The sequence below is a fragment of the Macaca fascicularis genome, chromosome 1 (genome assembly GCF_037993035.2).
Source record: "Macaca fascicularis isolate 582-1 chromosome 1, T2T-MFA8v1.1".
Lineage (NCBI taxonomy): Eukaryota > Metazoa > Chordata > Mammalia > Primates > Cercopithecidae > Macaca > Macaca fascicularis.
The window spans coordinates 208,650,214-208,673,321 of NC_088375.1; the positions used below are offsets into that span (position 1 = coordinate 208,650,214).

The 23,108-nt window shown below is 46.6% G+C and overlaps 2 protein-coding genes and 1 pseudogene across 17 annotated transcripts in view; 1 reads left to right on the forward strand and 2 right to left on the reverse strand.

The window, feature by feature from the left end:
• Window positions 1-730: 730 nt before the first annotated feature.
• On the reverse strand, window positions 731-4,772 carry HMGN2 (high mobility group nucleosomal binding domain 2). Its single transcript, XM_074038611.1, has 8 exons — window positions 4,548-4,772; window positions 4,331-4,428; window positions 4,089-4,209; window positions 3,186-3,230; window positions 2,992-3,021; window positions 2,576-2,626; window positions 2,044-2,139; window positions 731-1,595 (listed from the first exon to the last, which is right to left on the reverse strand). Exons 1-8 carry the CDS (start codon window positions 4,770-4,772, stop codon window positions 1,560-1,562), a joined length of 702 nt encoding a protein of 233 aa, XP_073894712.1. The 3' UTR covers window positions 731-1,559.
• A 635-nt stretch (window positions 4,773-5,407) lies between these two features.
• The window catches only part of DHDDS (dehydrodolichyl diphosphate synthase subunit), a 44,722-nt gene continuing 27,021 nt past the window's right edge, over window positions 5,408-23,108 (reverse strand). For 6 of the 16 annotated variants that reach the window (XM_045377208.3, XM_045377198.3, XM_015440205.4 and 3 more), the window contains 3 exons: window positions 19,438-19,552; window positions 17,192-17,299; window positions 5,408-7,795 (listed from right to left, as the gene is read on the reverse strand). In XM_045377208.3, the coding sequence (XP_045233143.1) occupies window positions 7,559-7,795; window positions 17,192-17,299; window positions 19,438-19,552 (460 nt within the window). In that variant the 3' untranslated portion in view covers window positions 5,408-7,558. Of the gene's footprint in view, window positions 7,799-17,191; window positions 17,300-19,437; window positions 19,553-23,108 lie in introns of all 16 variants that reach the window. The other 10 variants (XM_074015742.1, XM_074015740.1, XM_015440196.4 and 7 more) reach the window with 3 other exon arrangements.
• On the forward strand, window positions 22,407-23,088 carry LOC102140051 (large ribosomal subunit protein uL22 pseudogene; annotated as a pseudogene).

The following is a 23,108-nucleotide window of genomic DNA, read 5'->3' on the forward strand; positions in this document are numbered from 1 at the left end:
AACCTCATGAGCTTAACTGATACTTTTTTGACCAAGGGAATGGACAAGGCAATTGTAGTCTCCAACTTTCTTTATTCCTGTCCAATACAGCCAGGAGGTCTGTGAAAGCAAATTTAAGGTGCAAACATCAATTTGTTACAAGTTCCATATTCTAACAAGTAACTTTTTGCCATTTCACTTAGAGAAACGTGGGGTTCTCTGCATCTCCAAACTAAAGAATCAGGAAAGACCCCATTCTGTCTTTGCCTGCAGGTCTACTTAGAGCAAAGTGTCATCTACCTTACAAATAGACAATTGTGCACACATTCACAGGGGCACAGGCCCTCTCTGACATGAGTCTATTAATTTACTAATTTTATAGAGGTTGCAAATGCAGATTGAAGTAGAGAGACTCCTGTCAGCTACCAAGGCAAAACCTCAGATCTACCAAAAATCTGCATTTAATACACTTCATGTATTCGGAGTCATGCAAAAAACAAACACTGCAGGGAATGCTGCATAACTAAGTACAGAAATCACTCCATACTCCCAGCCTTTCACCACTAGCTAAATCTACTCCTGGAATCCTTCCTAACTCCACCTAGCACTGTGTGTTTTGGAAACTGACTATTAATCAGTGAAAGATCATCATTAGACTGTACACAGAATACCTCAAAGCAGAATGCACCCTGTTCCAAGAGACTTGGATAAACCAGGTTACCCCACTTGTGGGAAAAGATCAGAGGCAGCATTCCAAGCCAAACTGTATCCAGCTTTATTAAAGATACTTTCCATAAACAATCATGGTATTTCAGGCAGGACATGGGCAGACAATCGTTAACAGTATACAACAACTTTCAAACTCCCTTCTTCAATGGACTACCAAAAATCAGAAAGCCACTATAAAACCCAATGAAGTCTTCATCTGATGCTCTGAACAGGGAAAGTTTAGAGTGAGGGTTGACATTTCACATTTAGCATGTTGTTTAACAACTTTTCACAAGCCGACCCTGACTTTCAGGAAGTGAAATGAAAATGGCAGAATTTATCTGAAGATCCACAATCTAGAAATGGAACCAATGCTGTTTTGACAGGTGCCATCTCAGTGGCATCACTGGAAAGTCCAGATTGCCTGACACACTGGTAACCAATGACTACGGGTCAGGTCCCAACAGATGTCTGGGCTTAAGGGAGTTAAGTCTATGCTGAAAGATGGAAAGGGAGAAGAGGACATAAAAACAAATTTGTTTTTCCATACCACAAGGCTTTTGTGCCAAGGTGGCCATGTGTGTCAAAAGTCAGGGACTCCCTCCTCCTGGGAACCAAGAGGAAGTCTCTCAAAACTAGAAGGGAAAGGTGTTTTCCCCACATTAATCCAGCTTTGGAGACATTCTATTAGTGACATATGCCCCTTCCCCCAAAAACAACAATGAAGTGTTCTGTGTGCTAACAACATAGCTTTAAAAAAAAAAAAAAAAAAAAGTAAAACAAAATTCTGCATTTTTATAAAACTTGATAAAAAATAGTATTTCAAACTGTACAGTCACCAGAAGTACACAGTTATCAAAAATGCACACACTTCACTTGGCATCTCCAGCACCTTCAGCTTTCTGTGCCTAAAAGAAAACAGACAAATTAATGAATGTGTAGATTTCAAAACTATCTTTGTTCACATTCCACCTACAGCATCATTTTGCTCCCAGGCCAAAGTTCAGGTTTCAGGTTCTGAGACTCAGTATTTCTTCTGAGAATGACTTACTAGGTAACTATGCTAAGTCACCTCTCCTCTGGGCCTTATTGTAAAACTGAGGTAGAAGGAACACCAGAATTAGAGACCTGAAGTTACTTCTAGCTTGAAAACTTTATGTAGTATAAAACACAATGCCCTTCAGCTGACAGTAGAGATTTCAAGAATCTAGGACTTAAAAGTTAACAGGAAAGCCACAAGCAGATTCTGGACCAAATGGTACATTTGGAGTGATATTAAAAAAAGGCAATTAAGTTTTTGAGATCAGCAACTAACTGAATGAGCAAATGTAACAAAGGGTGAAACAGCAGTTATACCTGGTCTGTTTTGGCATCTCCGTTTTCTGCAGGGTTATTCCCCTCCTTGCCAGCATCAGCTTTTCCCTTTTTCCCTTTGGGTACCTTCTCTCCCTTCTGAAAAAGGGGAAAAAATAGAACTATTTCTCCCCATTTCATATTCCCAAGGTATGGTCTGCAAAGTTCTGCACAAGGTAGGATTGTTTACTGAAGATAAAACACAAACCCTTGATCAGTTGACAAGAACAACTGATCAAAACTAGGCTAAATTATATGTAATTTGCTATAATCTTTACTACTTAAAATTTCCTATCTAAGTAACAGAAAAATAAATCAGTTTAAACCCTGGGGTATTTAATATTTAAATAGATATTTTCCTACAAACTAACGAAACAACTCTTGATCATGAAACCAACGGTATGAATGACAGGGATGAGGCAAACTATCCAGTTTATAACCTCCATTAATGGTGGCACCATTATGCTAATTAAGTTAAGGCACTAAGAACAGTCCTCATTCTGTGAAAATGATCAGTTCCAATGTTAGCACTTACCTTTGCAGGGGCCTTTTTAGGCTTGGGCTCTGGCTTTGGAGGAGCAGGTTTCTTTTTTTTGGCAGGAAGAGAGGAAAAATTGAACATCAGTACAATGGACTGAAGAAAACCACCCACGACCGACCGACCAACCAACCAACCAAAAGTACCAAAGGCAGAGAAGTTTCTCCTCCTCAAAGTTTTTGTGGCTCGCTTTCTTCTAGAATGTTCGATCTCCAGAAGCCCACTCAAATGTCCCACTTTGGCTACACGCATCAAAATTTCAGAACCAGCAAAACCCAAAGGGGCAAGAGTCCGAAGTAGAGGCAATCATTCAAAACCAGGCACTAACCATAACTCATGGGAAGCAAAGGGAATTGTTTTTTGATGTTTTTTGGTTCAGGGACAAATACGAAAATTCAAAAGCATACACTTACAGCAGACAACCTCGCGGATCTTCTCTGTGGCTATTAAAGACAACGAGAAAATTAGAACAGGTAAGTCGCTTTGAAAAGTTTGGTATCAACTGGCTCTAGATTATAGGAGTGTAAATTCAGGACACAGGTTAATCACCGAGTCCAGTGGCCTCTGCTAGTCCAAGGCTTTGACCCTTGAAGAGAGAATGACTTACTTCGTCCTTCACCTTGGCTTTATCTCCTTTAGCATCCCCTTCAGCCTATAAGAAACAAGAACAAAACACTGCAGCTTCTGACGTGGTTCTTAGTTCTTTACTAAACTTTAGAGTGCTAACAAAGAAAATTAAAGCAGTCGTCCACACAACTTTTTTAGGACATAAACAAATAAGTGAGCCCGACGTTCGTATAAGAACGAAGCGCGCGCAGGAGCCCCAGCTCGCCGACCCCGAGAAGCCAGGGCTGAAGCCGGAGCGCAGCCGGGGAGGGCAGCCGAGCCCGCACCACCGCGCCAGGCAGGAGCAACAGCTGCAGATGGCGCAAACAAACCCCCTCCGGAGGCGGAGCCCAGCGCCGTTGCCATGGCAGCCGTCGAGGGCGGGAGAGGGAGGCGCGCGCAGCCCGGGGAACTCGTGGGCGGCGGCAGCGCGCGTCTCGTGCGCCGGGAACGTGGGCGAGGGGGCGGGGCCATACCACACAAACCCCGCCCCCTCACGGCGGCGGTTTTTTGGCGGCAGCGCGTTCCCCCGCCCGCCAACCCCGAGCGCCGCCTTCCCGCCCTTTCGGGTTTGAATTGCCCGCCCGCAGGGAGGGGAGGGAAGGGGCCCTGGCGATGGGGGAGGGGGCACGAGGCGGGGGCGGCGAGCCCGAGGAGAGCGGGATAAACAGCCGCCAACATGGCTCCTCCCGCCGCGGCCGCCGCTCCTCCAATATGGCCTCTGGCGCCCGCGGGCAGCCAAGCCACTCAGGGTTAGCCCCGAGACGCCCGAAACCGCCTCGAGCCCCCGCGCGGGGAGGCCGCGCTAGCTCCTGCCCGGCGCCGATTCTCGCGCCCTGCACCAGGGAGGCGGCGGCGGCGGCGGCAGTGGCGGCCCAGCGCCTGCGGCCCTCGCGCCACGTACCTTTCTCTTGGGCATGGTGGCGACGGCGGCGGGACGTAGGTGCTGGACGCGGGATGCAGCGCGCGCGGGCTTTGGTCGGTCCGGGGGTCGTTCTCGCCTCTTCTTCTTCACACTGCTCGGGCTCCGGGGGGTTTATAAAGTTTTTATAGCGCTGGGAGCCCCGGACCGGTTAGAACCGGATTTCACCTCCCGCCGCCGTTCATTGGCCCAGCTGGGGTCACGTGGGCGGGGTTTAAACTCACCTCCTCTGGAGGGAGTGAGGAGGGGGGTGTGGGGGGGGTAGTGCGCGCGAGACGGCGGCGCGCCGAGGGGGTGGGGGCGCAGTCGGGGAGGCGCGCGTCTAAGGCAGTAAATGAGGAGGGGTGCGCGAGTCGGCAGGCTCGGGGTTCCGGCTCCCGCCAAGAGCTGTCTTTTGCAAACTAGCAAGTTCCTTCCACCTTATGCAACCCAGCAACCCACTTCTCCAAGCCATGCGACACTCAGGGCGCATCTCAGCGGCTTTCCTTCCTGCTCCCGCTGGGGGCCCCAGAAGAGGGGTTTGCGAGGCCTGGCTGCACTGCCCTGCTCCACTGGAGGCAGAAGGAAGCGCGCGGCTGGAGGCACAGGCTGCAGTTCCCAGGGCCCAGGCTGACGCCGAAGTGGGAAAAAGGCGGGGAAGCCAGCTTGGCGCAGCCGGACGTGCATCCTTCCGAGCTGCCACTTCGGGAAAGCCTTTCGTGCACCTCACCTGAAAGACGGTCCCACTCGAGGTGGGCTAGGGGTTTCAGGGGGAGACTTTCCATGCAGAGGTGCCTTTTGGGTGCCGTGGGGCAGGTAGGAGCTGTCCTTTCAGCACCCGTTGCGCAGCCGCCTCCCCAAATACTATCGAAGCCCCCACCCCCAACGCCTGTCGGGTGGCTCCCTTAAGGTCCCTATATTCCCAAACCTCCAGACCCTGTCACAGTATGGTGGAGAGCGGCCGCCGAGGTCTACCAGCACTCCCCTCCCCCTACAACTCTACCCCCCTCGGAGACATCTAGCCCAGCTGCCCCCACCCGACGCGGCCACCAAGCCTGGGCACTGCAGCCGCAGCTGGCGAAATCCCTCCTTCCACACTGTCAAGCTGGCTGCCTTTCACTTGCGCGAGGAAAAGGAGGGTGGAGGAAAGCGCCTGGGAATTAGGAAACAAGTAGAGGAACAGGTGGTGTCATGGCAAAAGGGCTCTTCCAGTGCCTCCTAGTCCAAAGCCAGGGTCTTGGAGCTAGCCAAGTGCACCTGAGGGAGGGTAGGCAATTGCAGCAGCAAAACAAGGTGTTCTTCCGTTGCAGTTAGCAAACAAGTTTTACATCTAAGAATCTTTAAAAATTCTATTTGAAACCCAGAACACAATACGATATATGTCCTCAAATGGGGGCTTCGCTTACAGGTGCAAGGACACTAAATTGGTCCCATCTGATTTCTTGAGGCAACGGTTGAACCTGGCTTGTACAAATCATACATGTCCAAAGCAACCAGGAGTTCAACTGTTTTGCAGCCCTTGCTGCTGGGCGACGACGATGACCTCTCTGCCTCTTCTTTCCACCCCTACACCGCCTCCTGGGGCGGCTTCTCCCTACTCCACCCTGTGTACCTTTCCCAGAATAGAGAACCTCAGGCCAAAGAGCGATGCCAGCCCCATTAATCACCTCTACTGTACCCCAATCATATTACGGAAAGTCAGACCCAGGAGACAGGATTCAACAGCCACACTCATAGGGCAGATTCCATTTGCTGCCTCCAGCCCCTCATTCCCGCCTTAATTGTAGGGCTCTGCACTACAGCCGCATAATTCATGCCTTCCTAATTATGGCTGTCAACAGCCCCATTGTAAAGCTGGAAAATGTACAGCACCTGCTCTCCAGGAACCCTGTGCCAGGGATTGGTAGAGGGGAGTGCCAGGTGTGGATGGGGGCTTGCCAAAGGGTGCATTGATTGGCTTCTCAATCGCCTTGTCTGGCATTTATGCTTGATTCTGGGAGCAAGGACAATAGCCAAGAGGTCTCTTGCCGCCAGGTATTCGGGGACAGAAAGGGGAAGAGAGGGTTGGGGTATAGGAAAGTTAGGGGTTTCCTGTGTGCTCTTGCTACTGCTTGCAAGATCTCACCTCTCCCCTAGAGGGAGCTGCTAGGGAAACAGCTTGCAGAAAGTAAAATGGGAAGTCTGGCACAGTGGCTCATGCCTGTAATTCCAGCACTTTGGGAGGGTGAGGCCAGCGGATCACCTGAGGTCATGAGTTCGAGACCAGCCCGGATAGGGTGAGGCTCTGTCTCAAAAAGTAAAAGTAAAATGGACTTTACTAAAGAGAGTAGCATTTGGTTGGTGTTACTGGCTGGTACTTGCCGGTGTGGGGCACCTGAAATGGAGTTGCTCAGGCAGACAGCTCTTCAAAGGCACTAATCCTCTCAGCAGCTCTGCAGCAAGTCCTGGCAGAGGGAGGTAAGGAAAAGGACACAGCTTTGACCCTCACAAGCAGAGGACCTAGAACAAGCTTTGCCATGCCAAGAATAAATCGGGAGCCAGATCAAAAAGCTGAGAGAAACCTCGAAGAGTGGAGTGGGAATCAGAGTTTGAGATGGTGAGGGCAGGGAGCAGAGTCAGTTGAGAGAAGTGTTTGGTTCTGCTCAGTCCTGTTGTCTTACAGGGGAGAAGGCCTGTGCTGGATTCGATTCACCAGGGCCTACAGGCCCTTCTCTTACCCTATACCATGGAAGGGGCCAGTCTCACTTGGGAGTGGAGCCTGGCCCCATGCCCTGCAAGAGGAGGAGAAAAGCTTGTGTGGGCTGAGTCGACAATAGGTAATTGGATTGTAATCGCCCGCCTGGCTTCCGCACACCATTGGGGGTGCTGAGTCTTTCAGTGAGCAATCAGTACTGCGTGGTGGGAGAGGGGTAGAGATTCAATAGCAAATCCCAGGTGGAGAGCCAAGGGGGAGGAGCAGCAGATGGGCAAATTTTCTGTCTCTCCCGCCCCTTTTTTTCCTTACCCAAATAACTGGCTGCCTATTAGTTATTTACTAGCAGATCCAAGGTAGAGCCAAATCTTTTGTGGAAGCTGGGTGGAAGGCTAAAATGGATGGGTAAAGAGCTAGGGTTTTGGGGAGAACTCTTCCCTGAAATTCTGTGTTGAAGGATGTGCTGGTGGAAAAACAAAGTGCATCTAAGAGACAGGCAGCTGATAAGTTGGGGCCCTTTGTCTCCAAACCCTATTGGTGACCAGACCTGGGTTTAGTGTACTCGTGGGAGACTTTCACCCTCAATCCTCCCCAGGAGCCTGTCCCAGGCATCCCAAAGGTATCTATGGCCAGCAGACCTGGCCTGGGGGGGGCGCTCCCCAGCCAAGCAAAGGGAACACAATTCATTATCAGGAAAGGAGATGCCTTTCACCAAGAAAAGGAAGGGGAGTGGGGCCCTGGAGGCAGAGGGCAGGGCAAAGTGGCAGGTGACCAGCCCCACTCAGGCTGATGCAGTGCCCAGACGGGCCAGCCAGTCAGCTCGCTTGAGTTCCAAGGCCTGCAGGAAGCCTTGGACTCGCTCTTCCCGTCTGGCCGAGAGCTTGTGCAAGCGTGTCCTTCGGAGCTGGGCGTCCCCACTGGCTTGGAGCCCCTCTCGCAGCAGCTGCTCTGTCACTGTAGCCTGGTCCCTCTCCAGCTGCTGCCTCTTCCGCTCCTCTGCATACATGTCTCGGGCCTTCTGCTAGAGAAAAGTGGGGATTGGGGTGGGGAGACCATTTTTAGGAGTGGGTGAAACTGGGATGGAGGAGGTAGGGGGTGGGGCACAGGGTGGGCCAAGTGAAGTGGAACAGTAGAAAGTAGGTACCAGATTTGAAAAGGCTTGGGAGTAGGTATGCAGTGGGTGGTGCTCATGTTGTACAGGCAGGGCAGTGGTAGTTCTGGGTCCATCTTGGTTTGTTTTGTGTGGAAGCATCTGTACCTCTTGAAGTTTTTCTCATGCACTTGGAAGGGAACCAAGCAAATGTGGGTCTGACTTCTGATTTCCCCATCAACTGGCTTTGTGGCTTTGGGCAAATCCTGTCCTAACCTCATTTCTTCATCTGTAAAGTGGGGGTTGTGCCTACCTTGAAGAGTGGTTTTAAGGATTAGAGATAATATATGCAAAATCCTCTCTAGGATATTAGCAGGCTCTTAGACAGAAACAGCATTTTTACAAGTTGTTATTGCCTATTCTCTGCTGCAAGAAAGGTCCTATTCTTGTTGGGGACATGTCCATTGGGTCACTTTCTTTGATCTCCCCAGGTTTTCCTCTGAGGGCACCATCCTCCCAACTCCCTAGGCTATTTTTCAGAGCTCCACACTTGCCTTCTGTATGAAGACCAGCCTGATCCTTCCAGCAAATGACCCTCCTATGAACATTCTGAGAAGTAGGTTCAACTCTCTTAAGCCACTTATTGCATTCTGCATAGTAGAATAAGTGTTAGTGTTCATAGTCTACTCTTTCTCTTAGAAAATAAGCCCTTGGAGGTTTGAGAGCCTCCAGGCCTCTTGGAACCAGCTCTGACACCAGGTGATGATCATAATCCCTGGCAGTAGTTATCATCCCAAGTACTAGAGGGCAGAGACTGGGCTTCTTCCTCTCTAGCACTTGGGGTGCCCTGTACATGTGAAACACTCAACTGACTGACCACGTGATCCCAGGAGAGCAGTGAGGATGCTCCTGATACAAGAGAGTGGAAAATCCCTTTGGAGCAGAACCAAGGCTTTCCTGTGCCTCACTGATCTTCTCTGTTCCTGCCAGTCTAACTGACCTGCAAAGCCTTTGCACCAGAGCTCCTCCTGCCAAATATATTCCATGTGTGAGAAACTCTATTTTCCTATGGTATCCTATACCCTGATGACCCTTCCCACATTCTACCTTGTATTACGGTAAACTTGTATACATGTTTTTGTCCTAATCAGCCTGTAAGCACCTTGACTTCTCTGTCTTCACAAAGAATATCTTACATGTGCACAACCACTTCATCTGTTGCCTCACTTGACCCTCACAATGGAGCTGTGAGGGAGGTACTTTCTGCTGGAGACAGACATGGAGCAGGGAACTGATTTGCTGTCTCTCAGCAATAAAGGTTTACTGCATGGATAAGGATGACAAATGAGAATTCTGGACTATCCCCCCTGGCTCCTGAATAATTCCAGGCATTCAAGGGTACTTCTCTTCTGCTATTATAATGAATTACATGTGGAGCTATGAAGACTTCGGGCTTGAACAGCTGCCGCTAGAGCTCTCCATCTTGCTGGAAGGGCTTCTTGCAGGCCTTGGTCAGGGGGCTCCCTGGGTGCTACATACAGGATTTTTTTTGAGGATATGGAGATGTGCAGGACACAATCCCAGCAATCCAGGTGCTTACAGGCTGATTATACAGCCATGCACACAGAGTGCCATAATACAAAATAGGATGTGGTAAGGTTCATGCAAGTTCAGAGGAGAAAGCAAGTGTGGCTGATGAACATCACGGAGCAGTGACCTTCATGGACAGAATTTGAGCTGGCGCTTTAACCAATGAGGAGGATTCAAACAGAGGTGAGGTGTATGGGGGGCAGGGAGAATATTCCAGCAGTGGGAGTAATGAGCAAAGATGCATGGAACTGAAGAGTCTGTTCAGGCCAGAGTAAGTCCACCTGGAGCAGTGGGGTTTGAGAATTTCCTGTCTAAGGCCTCCCTTACCTCTCTAAGGCTATTTCTTATTCTGTAAAACTGGGATAAGAGTACCCACCTCACTGGGTTGTTTGAGGAAAAATGAGATAATGAATTTCCAGCCTACTGCTTGGCTATTAACTGTTAGCTGTTCTATCACCACCATTTGTGCACTGGGTTAAGTAGTCTAAGTTCTGGCAGAACAGAAAGGATGGGGCGCACTCAGCAACAGAGGGAGGAAATACGGAGCTAGCTAAAGCCACTTCATGAGGTGCAAGCAAGGATGGGGGGCACTCAACAACAGAGGGAGGAAATACAGAGCCAGCTAAAGCCACTTCATGAGGCGCAAGCTTCTTCCAGATGGCGTCAGAGTGTGTGCCAGCAATGGGGGCTGTAGCCCAGGGGGCTGTAGCTAATTCCTGTCTGAGAGGAACCAGCAGTTCATTGTTCAGATAGCAGAGTTGGGAGGGTGCCTACTCGTCATTTGACAGAAAATGACAGCAAGGCTGAGATGGCTGAAGTTCCCTTGGCTTCTCCACTAAGGTAATTTCTTGAGAGTACAGTGTGAAGTCTATCTTGTGCCTGTGTATAAGCTTTACTTTCTAGGGGTGGAAAAGCTGGTGACCTGTATCTGGATACCTGTCTATCCAGCTTCCACATGGTCTGGATCTACCCTTTCAATCTCAGAGATGTTTCCGGTTCTTCTCAAGTACTTACCCTTGGGAAATCCAAGCTAACAGAAGTCCTAGAGGTCAACTTTTCTCTCCCTGACCATTTGTCTACTCTCTTTGTATAATGACCAATCGGGGTAAGTGAGGGCATTAATTCTTTCCTTAGAGACTTTTTGTACAGACTTTATCCAATCTTGGTGCAAGGGCTCCAAGAAGCTCACTTTGAGAAATATGATTCTAACCTGTGAATCTAAATCCTCCTGGGCATTATCCCTCTGTGCTCTTATTCTCTCCTTGGTAGAATCAGAGAACAAGACGTAATAGTTCCTCCAGTACTTAAATCTAAAAGTCCTCCACCACTCTGCGGGCACCTGGAGAGAGGCTGGAGGTCCTTGGCTTCAAAACATTAGCCAGTGAAAAGTCCTTCCCCAAGCTGCAACCAGCTAGCCCAGGTTAGCAGCATGAGGAATGCATTTCTGAGGGCTGCCCTCAGGCAGAGAAGGACACCTCCTACCAGAAACATGATATTCTGAAGCACCCTCAGAGTCTCCTTGCCTGGGGAGTTGTACTGGGGACAGGATGCGCAGGGTGCTTTTTCAGAGATAGGAGTCTGAGGAAAGGCCCAGAGACACACATGTGGGGAACAATATTGGCCACTATTCTTGAAAAATGAACTCTGTTCCAGGCACTGCACTCAGCACTTGATATGTGTTAGCTTACTGAATCCCTATCACAAACCTCCAAGGTATGTATTACTGTAAACACCACTTCTCTCATTTTACAGGTGAGGAAAATGATGCACTGAGGGGGTTAAGTAACTGTACAGTCACATAGCTATGTAGGCAGTGCCAATATTCAAAGTCATGAACGTCTGAGACATTAACTCAAGCTTTTAGGCCAAGGCAGGAGGCTCGCTTGAGCCCAAGTGCTGGGCAACATGGCGAGACCCCATTTCCACATACATGCATATATACATACATACATACATACATAACTCAAGCTTTTATCCTAAGACAGTGACAACCTGAAGAGCACAAGAACTATAATGTTCAGTCCAGCCTGTTTAAATTGTGACAAATGTACTACAGGAAGCTTCGTGGGAACATGTGTCTTTTCCCTTTCTAATATCGTCCTTGGAGATGAGGTGAACAAACACTTTTTACTCATCTCCATCAGTGACCTCTCAAGGACCTACCATCCATGCAACTTGTGATTGAGGATCAGCTGCTCTGCACTCCACACACCCCCTCCCTGGCCTGATTCCCTATTTGTCCCTGCCTCCTTGCTGACAAGTCCTACTGCATCATAGTCAAGATTTCCCTTTGCCAGCCTTTAAGACTGGTTAGGTGGCCGGGCGTGGTGGCTCACACCTGTAATCCCAGCACTTTGGGAGGCTGAGGCGGGCAGATCACCTGAGGTCAGGAGTTTGAGACCAGACTGGCCAACATGGCAAAACCCCGTCTCTACTAAAAATATAAAAATTAGCCGGGAGTGGTGGCATGTGCCTGTAATCCCAGCTACTGGGGAGGCTGAGGCAGGAGAATTGCTTGAACCTGGGAGGTGGAGGTTGCAGTGAGCTGAGATCATGCCACTGCACTCCAGCCCCATTTCAAAAAAGAAAAAGAAAAAAAAGAAAGAAAGAAAAAAAAAAAGACTGGCTAGGTGACCACCTAGAGACTGTCATGGTCCATTCAGATACCAAGGTCTGGCTCCCAACAACTTGTAGCCAAGTCCCTGCTTCCCTTAGGATCCACTAGCTGCCTTCCTCCTATTAAGCTACTCCAGGTCCAGAGCCTAGCCCCTTGCCCTGGCTTCCTGCAGAGAATAGGGACACATTGGGCAGGGCCTAGAGACAGAGCAGCTCAGATTTTGACAATGGGAATTTGGGTGATAGGGCAAGAGCACAGACATACAGGTAGGAAACTGGAGGGCATGGAACAAGTAACTGGGAAGAGTCCAGTTTGGTCACACTACAGAGTCTGTAAAAGGGAGACATGAGAAAAGCCTGGAAAGACCTTTCTGGTCTGAAAACAAACTGGTGAGGATGCCATTAGTCTGGATTCTCCCCTTAGTATGTCTGCCAAGGTGATAACAATCTCTAGAAACAGAGCTTTGAAGCCTCTGGGGTAGAGAAAGCCTAGCCAGGACCTCCAAGGGCTCCTGCTGGAGAAGGCTTCAAGATAATCAATATCTCTATTATAACTGGTTTCCTTGTTCTAAAAACAGAGGCAATAATCATAGTATCTGCCTTAAAGCAGTTCATAGAATTTACTGAAAGGATGCCTGACATGTGGTAAGAGCTCAATAAAAGTTTGCAAATATAGGACAGGCGCAGTGGCTCATGCCTGTAATCCTAGTACTTTTGGAGGCCAAGGCAGGTGGATCACCTGAGGTCAGGATTTTGAGACCAGCCTGGCCAACATGGTGAAACCCTGTTTCTACTAAGTCTGAGTGTGGCAGCATGTGCCTGTAGTCCCAGCTACATAGGAGGCAGAGGTTGCAGTGAGCCAAGATTGTGCCACTGTGCTCCAGCGACAAAGCGAGATTCCGTCTCAAAAAAAAAAAAGGTTTGCAAATATGATCCATAGGTAAAAATGGAACACTTAATTGTTGACCTCAAACACCTCCCACCCCATCCCAGGAAACAGCAGAACAATTGCTATGGCCACAACCTATGTGTCTTGGTTCCTAAAAATATTATTATTTGTACTTATTTGTTTTAGCCTACAAGAAACAAGAGTTTCAGGCTGGGTGCGGTGGTTCACGCCTGTAATCCCAGCACTTTGGGAGGTCGAGGCTGGCAGATCACCTGAGGTCGGGGGTTTGAGACCAGCCTGACCAACATGGAGAAACCCCATCTCTACTAAAAATATAAAACTAGCCAGGTGTGGTGGCGCATGCCTGTAATGCCAGCCACTCGGGAGGCTGAGGCAGGAGAATCGCTTGAACCCGGGAGGCGGAGGTTGCAGTGAGCCGAGATCGCGCCATTGCATTCCAGCCTGGGCAACAAGAGCGAAACTCCGTTTCTAAAATAAAGAAAGAAACAAGAGTTTCATAATTACATTATCAACATTGCCACTAACAATAAACCTCTTAAGTAATGTTTAAGTTTGTGTTGCAGTTTGTATTATCCTGAGAAGAAATTCCACTAAAGATGAATAGCAGAGAACTGTGTTCAGGTAAGCTGAATTAATTCCTTTCTCTGGGGAGTTATGTTATCACCTTGATATAGTTAGTTTCACTTGTTTCTATTTCAACGTTTGTTTTTATCCCATCTTCACTCCTCCCCGTCCTTACTGCCACCACCCTACCTCGAGGCACATCCTCTCTCATCTGGACTACTGCAGGAGTTCTGTCTCTTGGCTTTAACTCCAGCCCCTTGAAAATTCTGAATGATTTTTACAAAATGCAACTCAGATCCTGTCATCCCCTGATTAAAGTCCTTCAGCTTTGTTACCATGACCTACAAGGCTCTGTATTAGCCAAGGTCTGACTCTAGTCTCATTTCATGCCCTTCTCCCTTGGCACACTGCCTCCTTTTTGTTCTTCTAAGACCCGAACTTTAACCTCAGTCTCTTTGCATTCTCTTCATTACTTTCTAGCACATCTCTCTGTATTCTTCACTGCCTTATTACAATCGGAACTTATATATTTGTTTACTTGTTTATTTCTGTCTCCTCAAGAATACAAGTTCCACAAAGGTAGAGATCTTGTCCATCTGGCTAACTATTGACTCTCCTGTGCCTAACACAGTGCCTGATTCATACTACTCAATAAATACTTATGGAATAAATGAAACTTGAGTTAACTCCTCTGACAACCATGTGCAAAGTATCTGAGAAATGTGAAATTACTATAAAAGACATCTGAGCAGCCCAAGTAGAGATAAAAACACAAAAACTCATGTACCAAGCTCCTCTGGGCTTCATGCAGAGCCAATTCACTCTCATTTTATATACATAATTCCAACAAGCTTGACTAACTGGTTTCCTTGTCTATAGCCGATTTAAAACAGTAAATACTATGGAAGAGGAGAGATACTGTCAAAATTAACTGTTGACAGCAGTAGGAAATTAAAGAGGGAGGACACAGAAAAATATACATGAAATCTCAAACCCAGGTATTCTGGGACCATCTAACTTAGAGCAAACAGCCTTACCCCTCAAGGATATTGTTGTACAGTGAAGTATTTAAAGATAATTATTATTATCATAATAATCAGAATATGACAGCCAGGCATGGTGGCTCATGTCTATAATCCTAGCACTTGGGGAGGCCGAAGCAGGAGGATCACTTGAGCTTAAGTGTTCAAGACCAGCCTGGGCAACATAGTGAGAACTTATCTCTACAAAAAATACAAAAATTAGCCAGGCATGATGGTGTGTGCCCACAGTCCTAGCTACTCAGGAGGCTGCAGTAAGCAAAAGTTGCACAACTGCACTCCAGCCTGGGCAACAGAGTGAGACCCTGTTTGTAAAAAAAAATAAAAAATAGAATGTGATTATCCTAATCATCATCATTATTAGCAAGTGCCTGGTATATAGATGTCAATGAATTATGTACAAGATACATTTTAGAAATTTTTCCATCAAAAAAGGAGAAAGTTTTAGTTTTTAGAGGGATCTTTGGTCATATGGAAATATCTGATATTCATTCCCCACTGGCAGTAGATAATTGTGCTTTTGCTGTTTTTCTTTTCACTAATTCTTTTTTTTTTTTTTTTTTTTTTTTTTTTTTTTTTTTTTTGAGACGGAGTCTCACGCTGTTGCCCAGGCTGGAGTGCAGTGGCGCGATCTCGGCTCACTGCAAGCTCCGCCTCCCGGGTTCACGCCATTCTCCTGCCTCAGCCTCCTGAGTAGCTAGGACTACAGGCGCCCGCCACCGCGCCCGGCTAATTTTTTTTTGTATTTTTAGTAGAGACGGGGTTTCACTGTGGTCTCGATCTCCTGACCTTGTGATCCGCCCGCCTCGGCCTCCCAAAGTGCTGGGATTACAGGCTTGAGCCACCGCGCCCGGCTCTTTTCACTAATTCTAAACTTCTTTCAATTTCCTCATATTCTGAGACTAAGTAATTAAATACATGATCAAGTCTTTGTGATTTGATTGACTTATACCAGGAGTTATGGACTTGGGATTCAGGGGCAGATTTCAGCAGTTATGTGAACCCCTTTAAAGTATTCTATGTGTGGCCAGGCATGGCGGCTCCTGCCTGTAATCCCATCACTTTGGGAAGCCAAGGTGGGCGGAGCACCTGAGGTAAGGAGTTTGAGACCAGCCTGACTAACATGGAGAAACCCCATCTCTACTAAAAATACATCTCTACTAAAAATACGGGAGTGGTGGCACATGCCTGTAATCCCAGCTACTCGGGAGGCTGAGGCAGGAGAATCACTTGAACCTGGGAGGTGGAGGTTGCGTTGAGCCAAGATCGCACCACTGCACTCTAGCCTTGGCCACAAGAGTGAAACTCCATCTCAAAAAAAAAAAAAAAAAAAAGAAAAAGTATTCTATGTGTTTCCATGATAAGTTTACAATTCTATACAAAATTCCACATTTGAGTGATCTGCAATTTTTCTAAGGAGATGGTCTGTGGCTTTCATTAGACTCTCCAAAGGGACCCCAATCCTAAGGAGATTAAGAATCCCTGACTCACATCATTATTTCCTTCCGGCATTATCTCTCCAGACTCAAGAAGCAGCACCAGCTTTGATTTTAAAATTCAGGTTCCTTAGGATGGACGCGGTGGCTCACACCTGTAATCCCAGCACTTTGGGAGGCCAAGGTGGGCGGATCACCTTGAAGTCAGGAGTTTGAGACCAGCCTGGCCAACATGGTGAAACGCTGTCTCTACTGAAAATACAAAAAATTAGCCAGGCATGGTAGCGCGTGCCTGTAATCCCAGCTAGTTGGGAGGCTGAGACAGAAGAATCGTTTGAACCTGGGAGGGGGAGGTTGCAGTGAGCCCAGATCACGCCACTATACTCCAGCCTGGGCAACAAGAGCAAAACTCCATCTCAAAATAAATAAATAAGATAAAATAAAATTCAGATTCCTTGGGACAGTTACTTAAGTCTCTCTGTCCCTCTGGTTCCATATATGAAAAATGAGGACACCAAACTTGCTGGGTTGTTAGGTTAAATAAGAAAACTTACACCTAAGTGCCCTTGTAGATCCTCAATATGTTAGCTACCACTACCATTATTATAAAGAGACCTAAGCATATACAGGTGACTCTACCTGCTAATAAAACCTGTTTCAAGATTTGGTGATGAAAACTGAAAGTCAAACTTCAAGTCTTGACACAACATAGTTTTACACAATGGAAAGACAATGCTATTTAGTTCTTAATCCCTACTGCTACAATCTTTTATTAGGGTAATACTTTAAAGGAATAATGGCCAATTTCTCTGAGAAGCCTTTTCCTCCTGAGTCTTTAAAAGATAAAAGACCTGTAGCTTAAATCCTATTCCAAACTCTTACTGATTATGTGTCCTTAACTAAATCATTTCTATTTGCTTACTTACATAAGGGATAGGGCTAATAAGACTTCTCTCATTGGGTTCTTGGGAACATTAAATGAGACGCAGCATGTAAAATGTTCGCAGTGCCTGACAAGTAGTAGATACTAAGTAGGTGGTAGCTACTATCATCATTATCATCATCTTATTAGGAAGTGCCTGGTATATAGTAAGGTGGTTGTCAATCAGTGCGAACTAATCTTTTCTTCCATCCCATCCCATCTGGCCAGCCCTGAACTCTTTCTTACCTGAAGCACGCTATGGTTCATCTGGAACTGCAGGATGGCCTCGAAGAGGTTCCAAAATGTATACTCTGGCCACAGAACAGGTTGGAACACCAGGCAGGAGTGAGAGGTCTGGGAAAGGAAGGGAGGAGAGTATGATTTAGTAACATGTTGCTGGGCTGCACCCCTGGTCAGTCCTCCGAGGAAAAAGCAGGCTAAGCAGGACCCAGAAGCCCTGAGATGAGAATGGTACAGGCATCCTGAGCTATAGCTGCAGCTGCTGCTGGCCCTGATTCACTCACTAGTAGGGGGAGGAGTCATTTGAGGCAGCCAGATCACCTGCCTGTGGCAAAGCAGAACTAAAACGAGACTAGATCAACATTTCCACCAGGATTTTTCTAAGAGCCAATTTTAGGACTATGAAATAACATCTGGATTATGTTATTGGCTCTTGGCCCTTAGAGGGCATCTGGAAGACATACTGTCTGATAAAGGTCAGCAAGGAACAAATGGTAGCTGCCACTGTTATTTTTAAGTAGCAGCAGCAGGGCACAGTGGTTGAGAGCATAGGCTCTGGAGCTAGACTGCCTGGCTTTGAATTTTGGCTCCAACCATTTACCATTTATTCGAGCAGGGGTAATTTCACCTGGGCCTGAGGTTCCTCAAATGTAAAACTGGATAATAGAAATACCTAATTTTTGGGTACTGTTTAGATTAAATGAGGTAACATATGTATAGCAAAGAGCCAGGTGTACTTTAATAATAATCACTGATGAAGAATCCCTTTTGGAACACTCTTGACAGCCACTGCCTGATATCTCTAGTGGTGAGGAGTTCAGTACATCATGGGGGATTACTAGTTGTCAGATAGCCTGTTTGGCTTTTTATGCTAAACCAATGTCACCTTCCCTACAACTTCTACCAAGGTCCCAGGTATTTTTTCTGGAAAAGGTTTGTTTCTTCTTCAAAGTGACATTCTTTCAAATGTTTCAAGGCTAGATTAGAGCTGCCTGTTATCAGTTCCCAAAGTTGTAATGACTTGTTCAGAGTTTGTCTTTGCTAGCAAACTATAAGTTTAAAGACAGTAGGGATCATTTCTGACTCGGTCACTGCTATATTTCCAGCATATAGAAGGAACTCAACATTTTTTTCCAAGGGAATACATTTGTCACTTACTTCCCTTTTCCAGACCACTATCCTTTCCTCATTTTTTTAAGACATGAGATTCCTTGCTTTCCAGTTTGGCCTCTTCCAGTAAGTCCTCAAGTTTTTCAATGTAACTAATCTGTACACTGAGTAACTGACTCTGTAGTCTCTTAAAATTCAGCCCATCTGTAAACTTCCCAAACGTGATCTGAGCAGCACAGTGGGCCACAGAACCAATAGGTGCACATTATACTTTTTTTTTTCAGACGGAGTCTCACTCTGTTGCCCAGGCTGGAGTGCAGTGGCACGATCTCGCCTCACTGCAACCTCCGCCTCCTGGATTCAAGTGATTCTCCCACCTCAGCCACCTAAGTAGCTGGGACTACAGGCACCTGCCACCATGCTGGGCTAATTTTTGTATTTTTAGTAGAGACAGGGGTGTTCACCATGTTGGCTGGACTGGTGTCAAACTCCTGACTTCAAGTGATCCGCCTGCCTCAGCCTCCCAAAGTGCTGGGATTACAGGCGTGAGCCACCACGCCCCGCATTAGCTCGTTTTTAAGATTGTGGTCCATTAAAATTTCTGGAGCTTTATCATGTGAGCTGTTTCCAAATAGAGTCTCTCCCTCCAACCTATCCTAGAACAAGGACTTCCCTTAGTTATGTGCTATCCAGGGACCAAGTTAACAGGGGATGGAAACTTGAGTGTTTGCATATTGTTTATATCCCTCATGGACCATGTTTGCATAGGTATGGCCCTTTATCCTGAAGAGGAGGGACTAGTAACTGCAAGGCAAGCTTCTAACCCAGAGGGGCTAGGGTCCCTGGCAGGTTACCAAGGCAAGAGCTTAATCTCAGGGATGCAAGACAGAAGTCCCATTCCTTGAATAGGGGCACAATGAAGTTTTCACTACAGTTGGATTTGCAAAGCCAGCGACAGATGAGGAATGGACATCAAATATTATCAGACACAGCCTAGAGATGCTTCTCCAGATTTTAGCTTTCCCCTGAAGTACTCTGGCCCCAGCCTGTCTGGGAGTGGGGATGGACCACTCTAATCCATTCTGTGGATACAGTTGGTTTTCCCCATGACACAAACATAATAGTACTTGGAAATGACCAACCTGCCATAGCAAGAAGTCACTCAGCCGCACTTCTCCAGAAGTCCGTATCAAGATGTCAGGGTGAGGAGAGCGGTTGGTATAGAGGCACTTATCAAGCAGAGACTCAGAGATATCACTAAGGTGAGCAAGAGGAGACACAGAGAGGCACACATCCTGTAGTATTCTCTTTCTGTAGTATTCTCATGGTGAACTTCCATACATAGGCTTCCCAGTTTATACAATACCATCAAATACACTAGCCAATACTACGTGATACACAGAAGGCCCTCAACAAATGTTTGCTAAATTAATGAATGAATTTAAATCTTCACAACTACATAAGGTATTTCATTTCTTTTTTAAGAAAACACAATGTAAAATTCTTTCTTTTCTCTCTCTTTTTAAATTTTCTGCCTTTTTCCACCTGTTCTGATACATAAGGTATTTCTTTTTTTTTTTTTTTGAGACAGAGTCTCACAGTGTTCCCCAGACTGAAGTGCAGTCGCATGATCTTGGCTCACTGCAAGCACCGCCTCCTGGGTTCACGCCATTCTCCTGCCTCAGCCTCCCGAGTAGCTGGGACTATAGACACCCAGCTAATTTTTTTTTTTTTTTGTATTTTTAGTAGAGACAAGGTTTCACCGTGTTAGCCAGGATGGTCTCAATCTCCTGACCTAGTGATCTGCCTGCCTCGGCCTCCAAAAGTGCTGGGATTACAGGCGTGAGCCACCACGCTCAGCAGATACATAAGGTATTTCTATCCTCATTTTATAGATAAGGAAACTGAGGCTCAAAGATGAATAATTTGCTGAAAGTCATTTAGCCTCAGGCCCAAAACCAGATGCACCCACAAGAATATCTGTTGTCTTTTGCTTAAAACATCTTGTTTTTTAAGATACATATATCCTGTGACCCAGTATTTGATGAAATACTATGCAACTGCATTCTAAAAATAAAGATAATCGAAATGCACTGATTTGGAAAGATGTCCAAAATCTAATGTTAAATGTAAAAGGCAAGTTTCAGAAAATATATAGTATAAAACACACAGGCCGGGCGCGGTGGCTCAAGCCTGTAATCCCAGCACTTTGGGAGGCCGAGACGGGCGGATCACGAGGTCAGGAGATCGAGACCATCCTGGCCGACACGGTGAAACCCCGTCTCTACTAAAAAATACAGAAAACTAGCCGGGCGAGGTGGCGGGCGCCTGTAGTCCCAGCTACTCGGGAGGCTGAGGCAGGAGAATGGCATGAACCCGGGAGGCGGAGCTTGCAGTGAGCTGAGATCTGGCCACTGCACTCCAGCCTGGGCGGCAGAGCGAGACTCCGTCTCAGAAAAAAAAAAAAAAAAACAAAACACATACACACACATTCAAACATTCACACATGCATATAAGTACACATAAACAAAGAACAAAGTCTAAAAAGACACATCATACTATTAACAGTGGATTGGATAAGGAAGAAAAGACTCTCTTTTTACTTTATGCACTTCTGTTATTGTTTGAATTTGTGTAAATACCTTTTTTGGCCAGGCGTGGTGACTCATGCCTGTAATCCCGGTACTTTGGGAGGCTGAGGCAGGCAGATCACCTGTAATCAGGAGTTCAAGACCAGCTTGGACAACAAGGTGAAACCCCATCTCTACCAAAAGTACAAAAATTAGCCAGGTGTGGTGGCGTATGCCTGTAGTCCCAGCTACTTGGGAGGCTGAAGCAGGAGAATCACTGGAACCTGGGAGGTGGAGGTTGCAGTAAGCCCAGATTATGCCACTGAACTCCAGTCTGAGTGACAGAGCAAGGCTCTGTCTCAAAACACAAAAACACAAAACATTTTTTTTTCCAGACAGGGTCTCCCTCTGTTGCCCAGACTGGAGTGCAGTGGTGTGATCTCAGCTCACTGCTACCTCCACCTTCCATGCTCAAGCAATCCTCCCACCTCAGCTTCCCAGGTAGCTGGGACCACAGGTGTGCAACACCATGCTCAGCTAATTTATTTTTAAAACCTTAGTTAAGTCATATGGACCCCGAAACATTGCAAAAATTCCACATTACTCAGGATTTTAAATAAACAGCAATATGATCAGTTCTCCTGTGTTTGATAAGAGCTACTTTCCCAAGCACACAGATGGTCAGAAAGGAGACAGAATTGAAGAAAACTGGTGACTGAAAGCATTTATCTGAAGTAAAAGTATCCTGTCCACAGAAAGAGGGCATGGCTGGTGTCTATTGGCTCCACGAATGCTGTTTACCTGTCCTACCAACTACCCAGAAGCAGAATTCAGAATGTCCAGGTAGTTAAGAGTTGCATCTTGGAAAGGGTCCAGAAGACAAAATTTCTTGGTGGGAACATGCTTCTGGATGCATGGTCAGGAAAGCAGAAAGATCTGGGCTGAGTGTTCAAAACCAGACTCTACGCTTACTAGTTGTATGTCTTTAGGCAAGTTATTAATCTTTTTTTTTTTTTTGGAGATAGAGTCTTGCTCTGTCACCCAGGCTGGAGTGTAGTGGCGCAATCTCGGCTCACTGCAACCTCCACCTCTTGGGTTCAAGTGATTATCTTGCCTCAGCCTCCCAAGTGGCTGGGACTACAGGCAGCCACCACCATGCCCAGCTAATTTTTGTACTTTTAGTAAAGACAGGGTTTCACCATGTTGGCCAGGCTGGTCTTGAACTCCTGACCTCAAGTGATCTGCCTGCCTCGGCCTCCCAAAGTGCTGGGATTACAGGTGTGAGCCACTGCACCCAACCAAGTTACTCGGTCTCTCAGTCCTCTTAAGGCAAACCACAGAGACAGCTTTATTTTCCTTATCATCATCACAGAAGAAACAGTATTCACTTATAATTGAACAATAAGAAGGGCTCTGGTTCAGATTTCTCTGGTAATCTGATAGTCTTGTCTTGGCAGCATGGTCTTAATTCTCCAAGTTATGTAAGACCCTGTACAATCCATATAATTTCTCATTCTCTTATCTTTAAAATGGGCCCATTTGCTCTTTCCCTAAGCGGCCTGAGGTAATCTGTGAAAATGGTTCGCTATTCACTTAACCCGGAGAAACCCATGATATCATGCAAATCAAGAGGTTCCAATCTTCGTGTTCACTTTAAGAACACTTGTGAAACTGCAGGCCATCAAGGGTATGCATATACGAAAAGCCACGAAGTATCTGAAAGATGTCACTTTACAAAAACAGTGCGTACCAGTCCAACGTTACAATGGTGGAGTTGGCAGGTGTGCCCAGGCCAAGCAGTGGGGCTGCACACAAGGTCGGTGGCCCAAAAAGAGTGCTGAATTTTTGTTGCACATGCTTAAAAATGCAGAGAGTAATGCTGAACTTAAGGGTTTAGATGTAGATTCTCTGGTCACTGAGCACATCCAAGTGAACAAAGCACCTAAGATGCGCCGCTGGACCTACAGAGCTCATGGTTGGATTAACCCATACATGAGCTCTCCTTGCCACATTGAGATGATCCTTACTGAAAAGGAACAGATTGTTCCTAAACCAGAAGAGGTTGCCCAGAAGAAAAAGATATCCCAGAAGAAACTGAAGAAACAAAACTTATGGCAGGGGAGTAAATTCAGCATTAAAATAAATGTAATTAAAAGGAAAAAAAAAAAAGGGCCCATTTGTCCTATCCACCTTATAGGTTATCATGAGGGTCAAATCAAATGAAATAATAGATTTGAGCACAC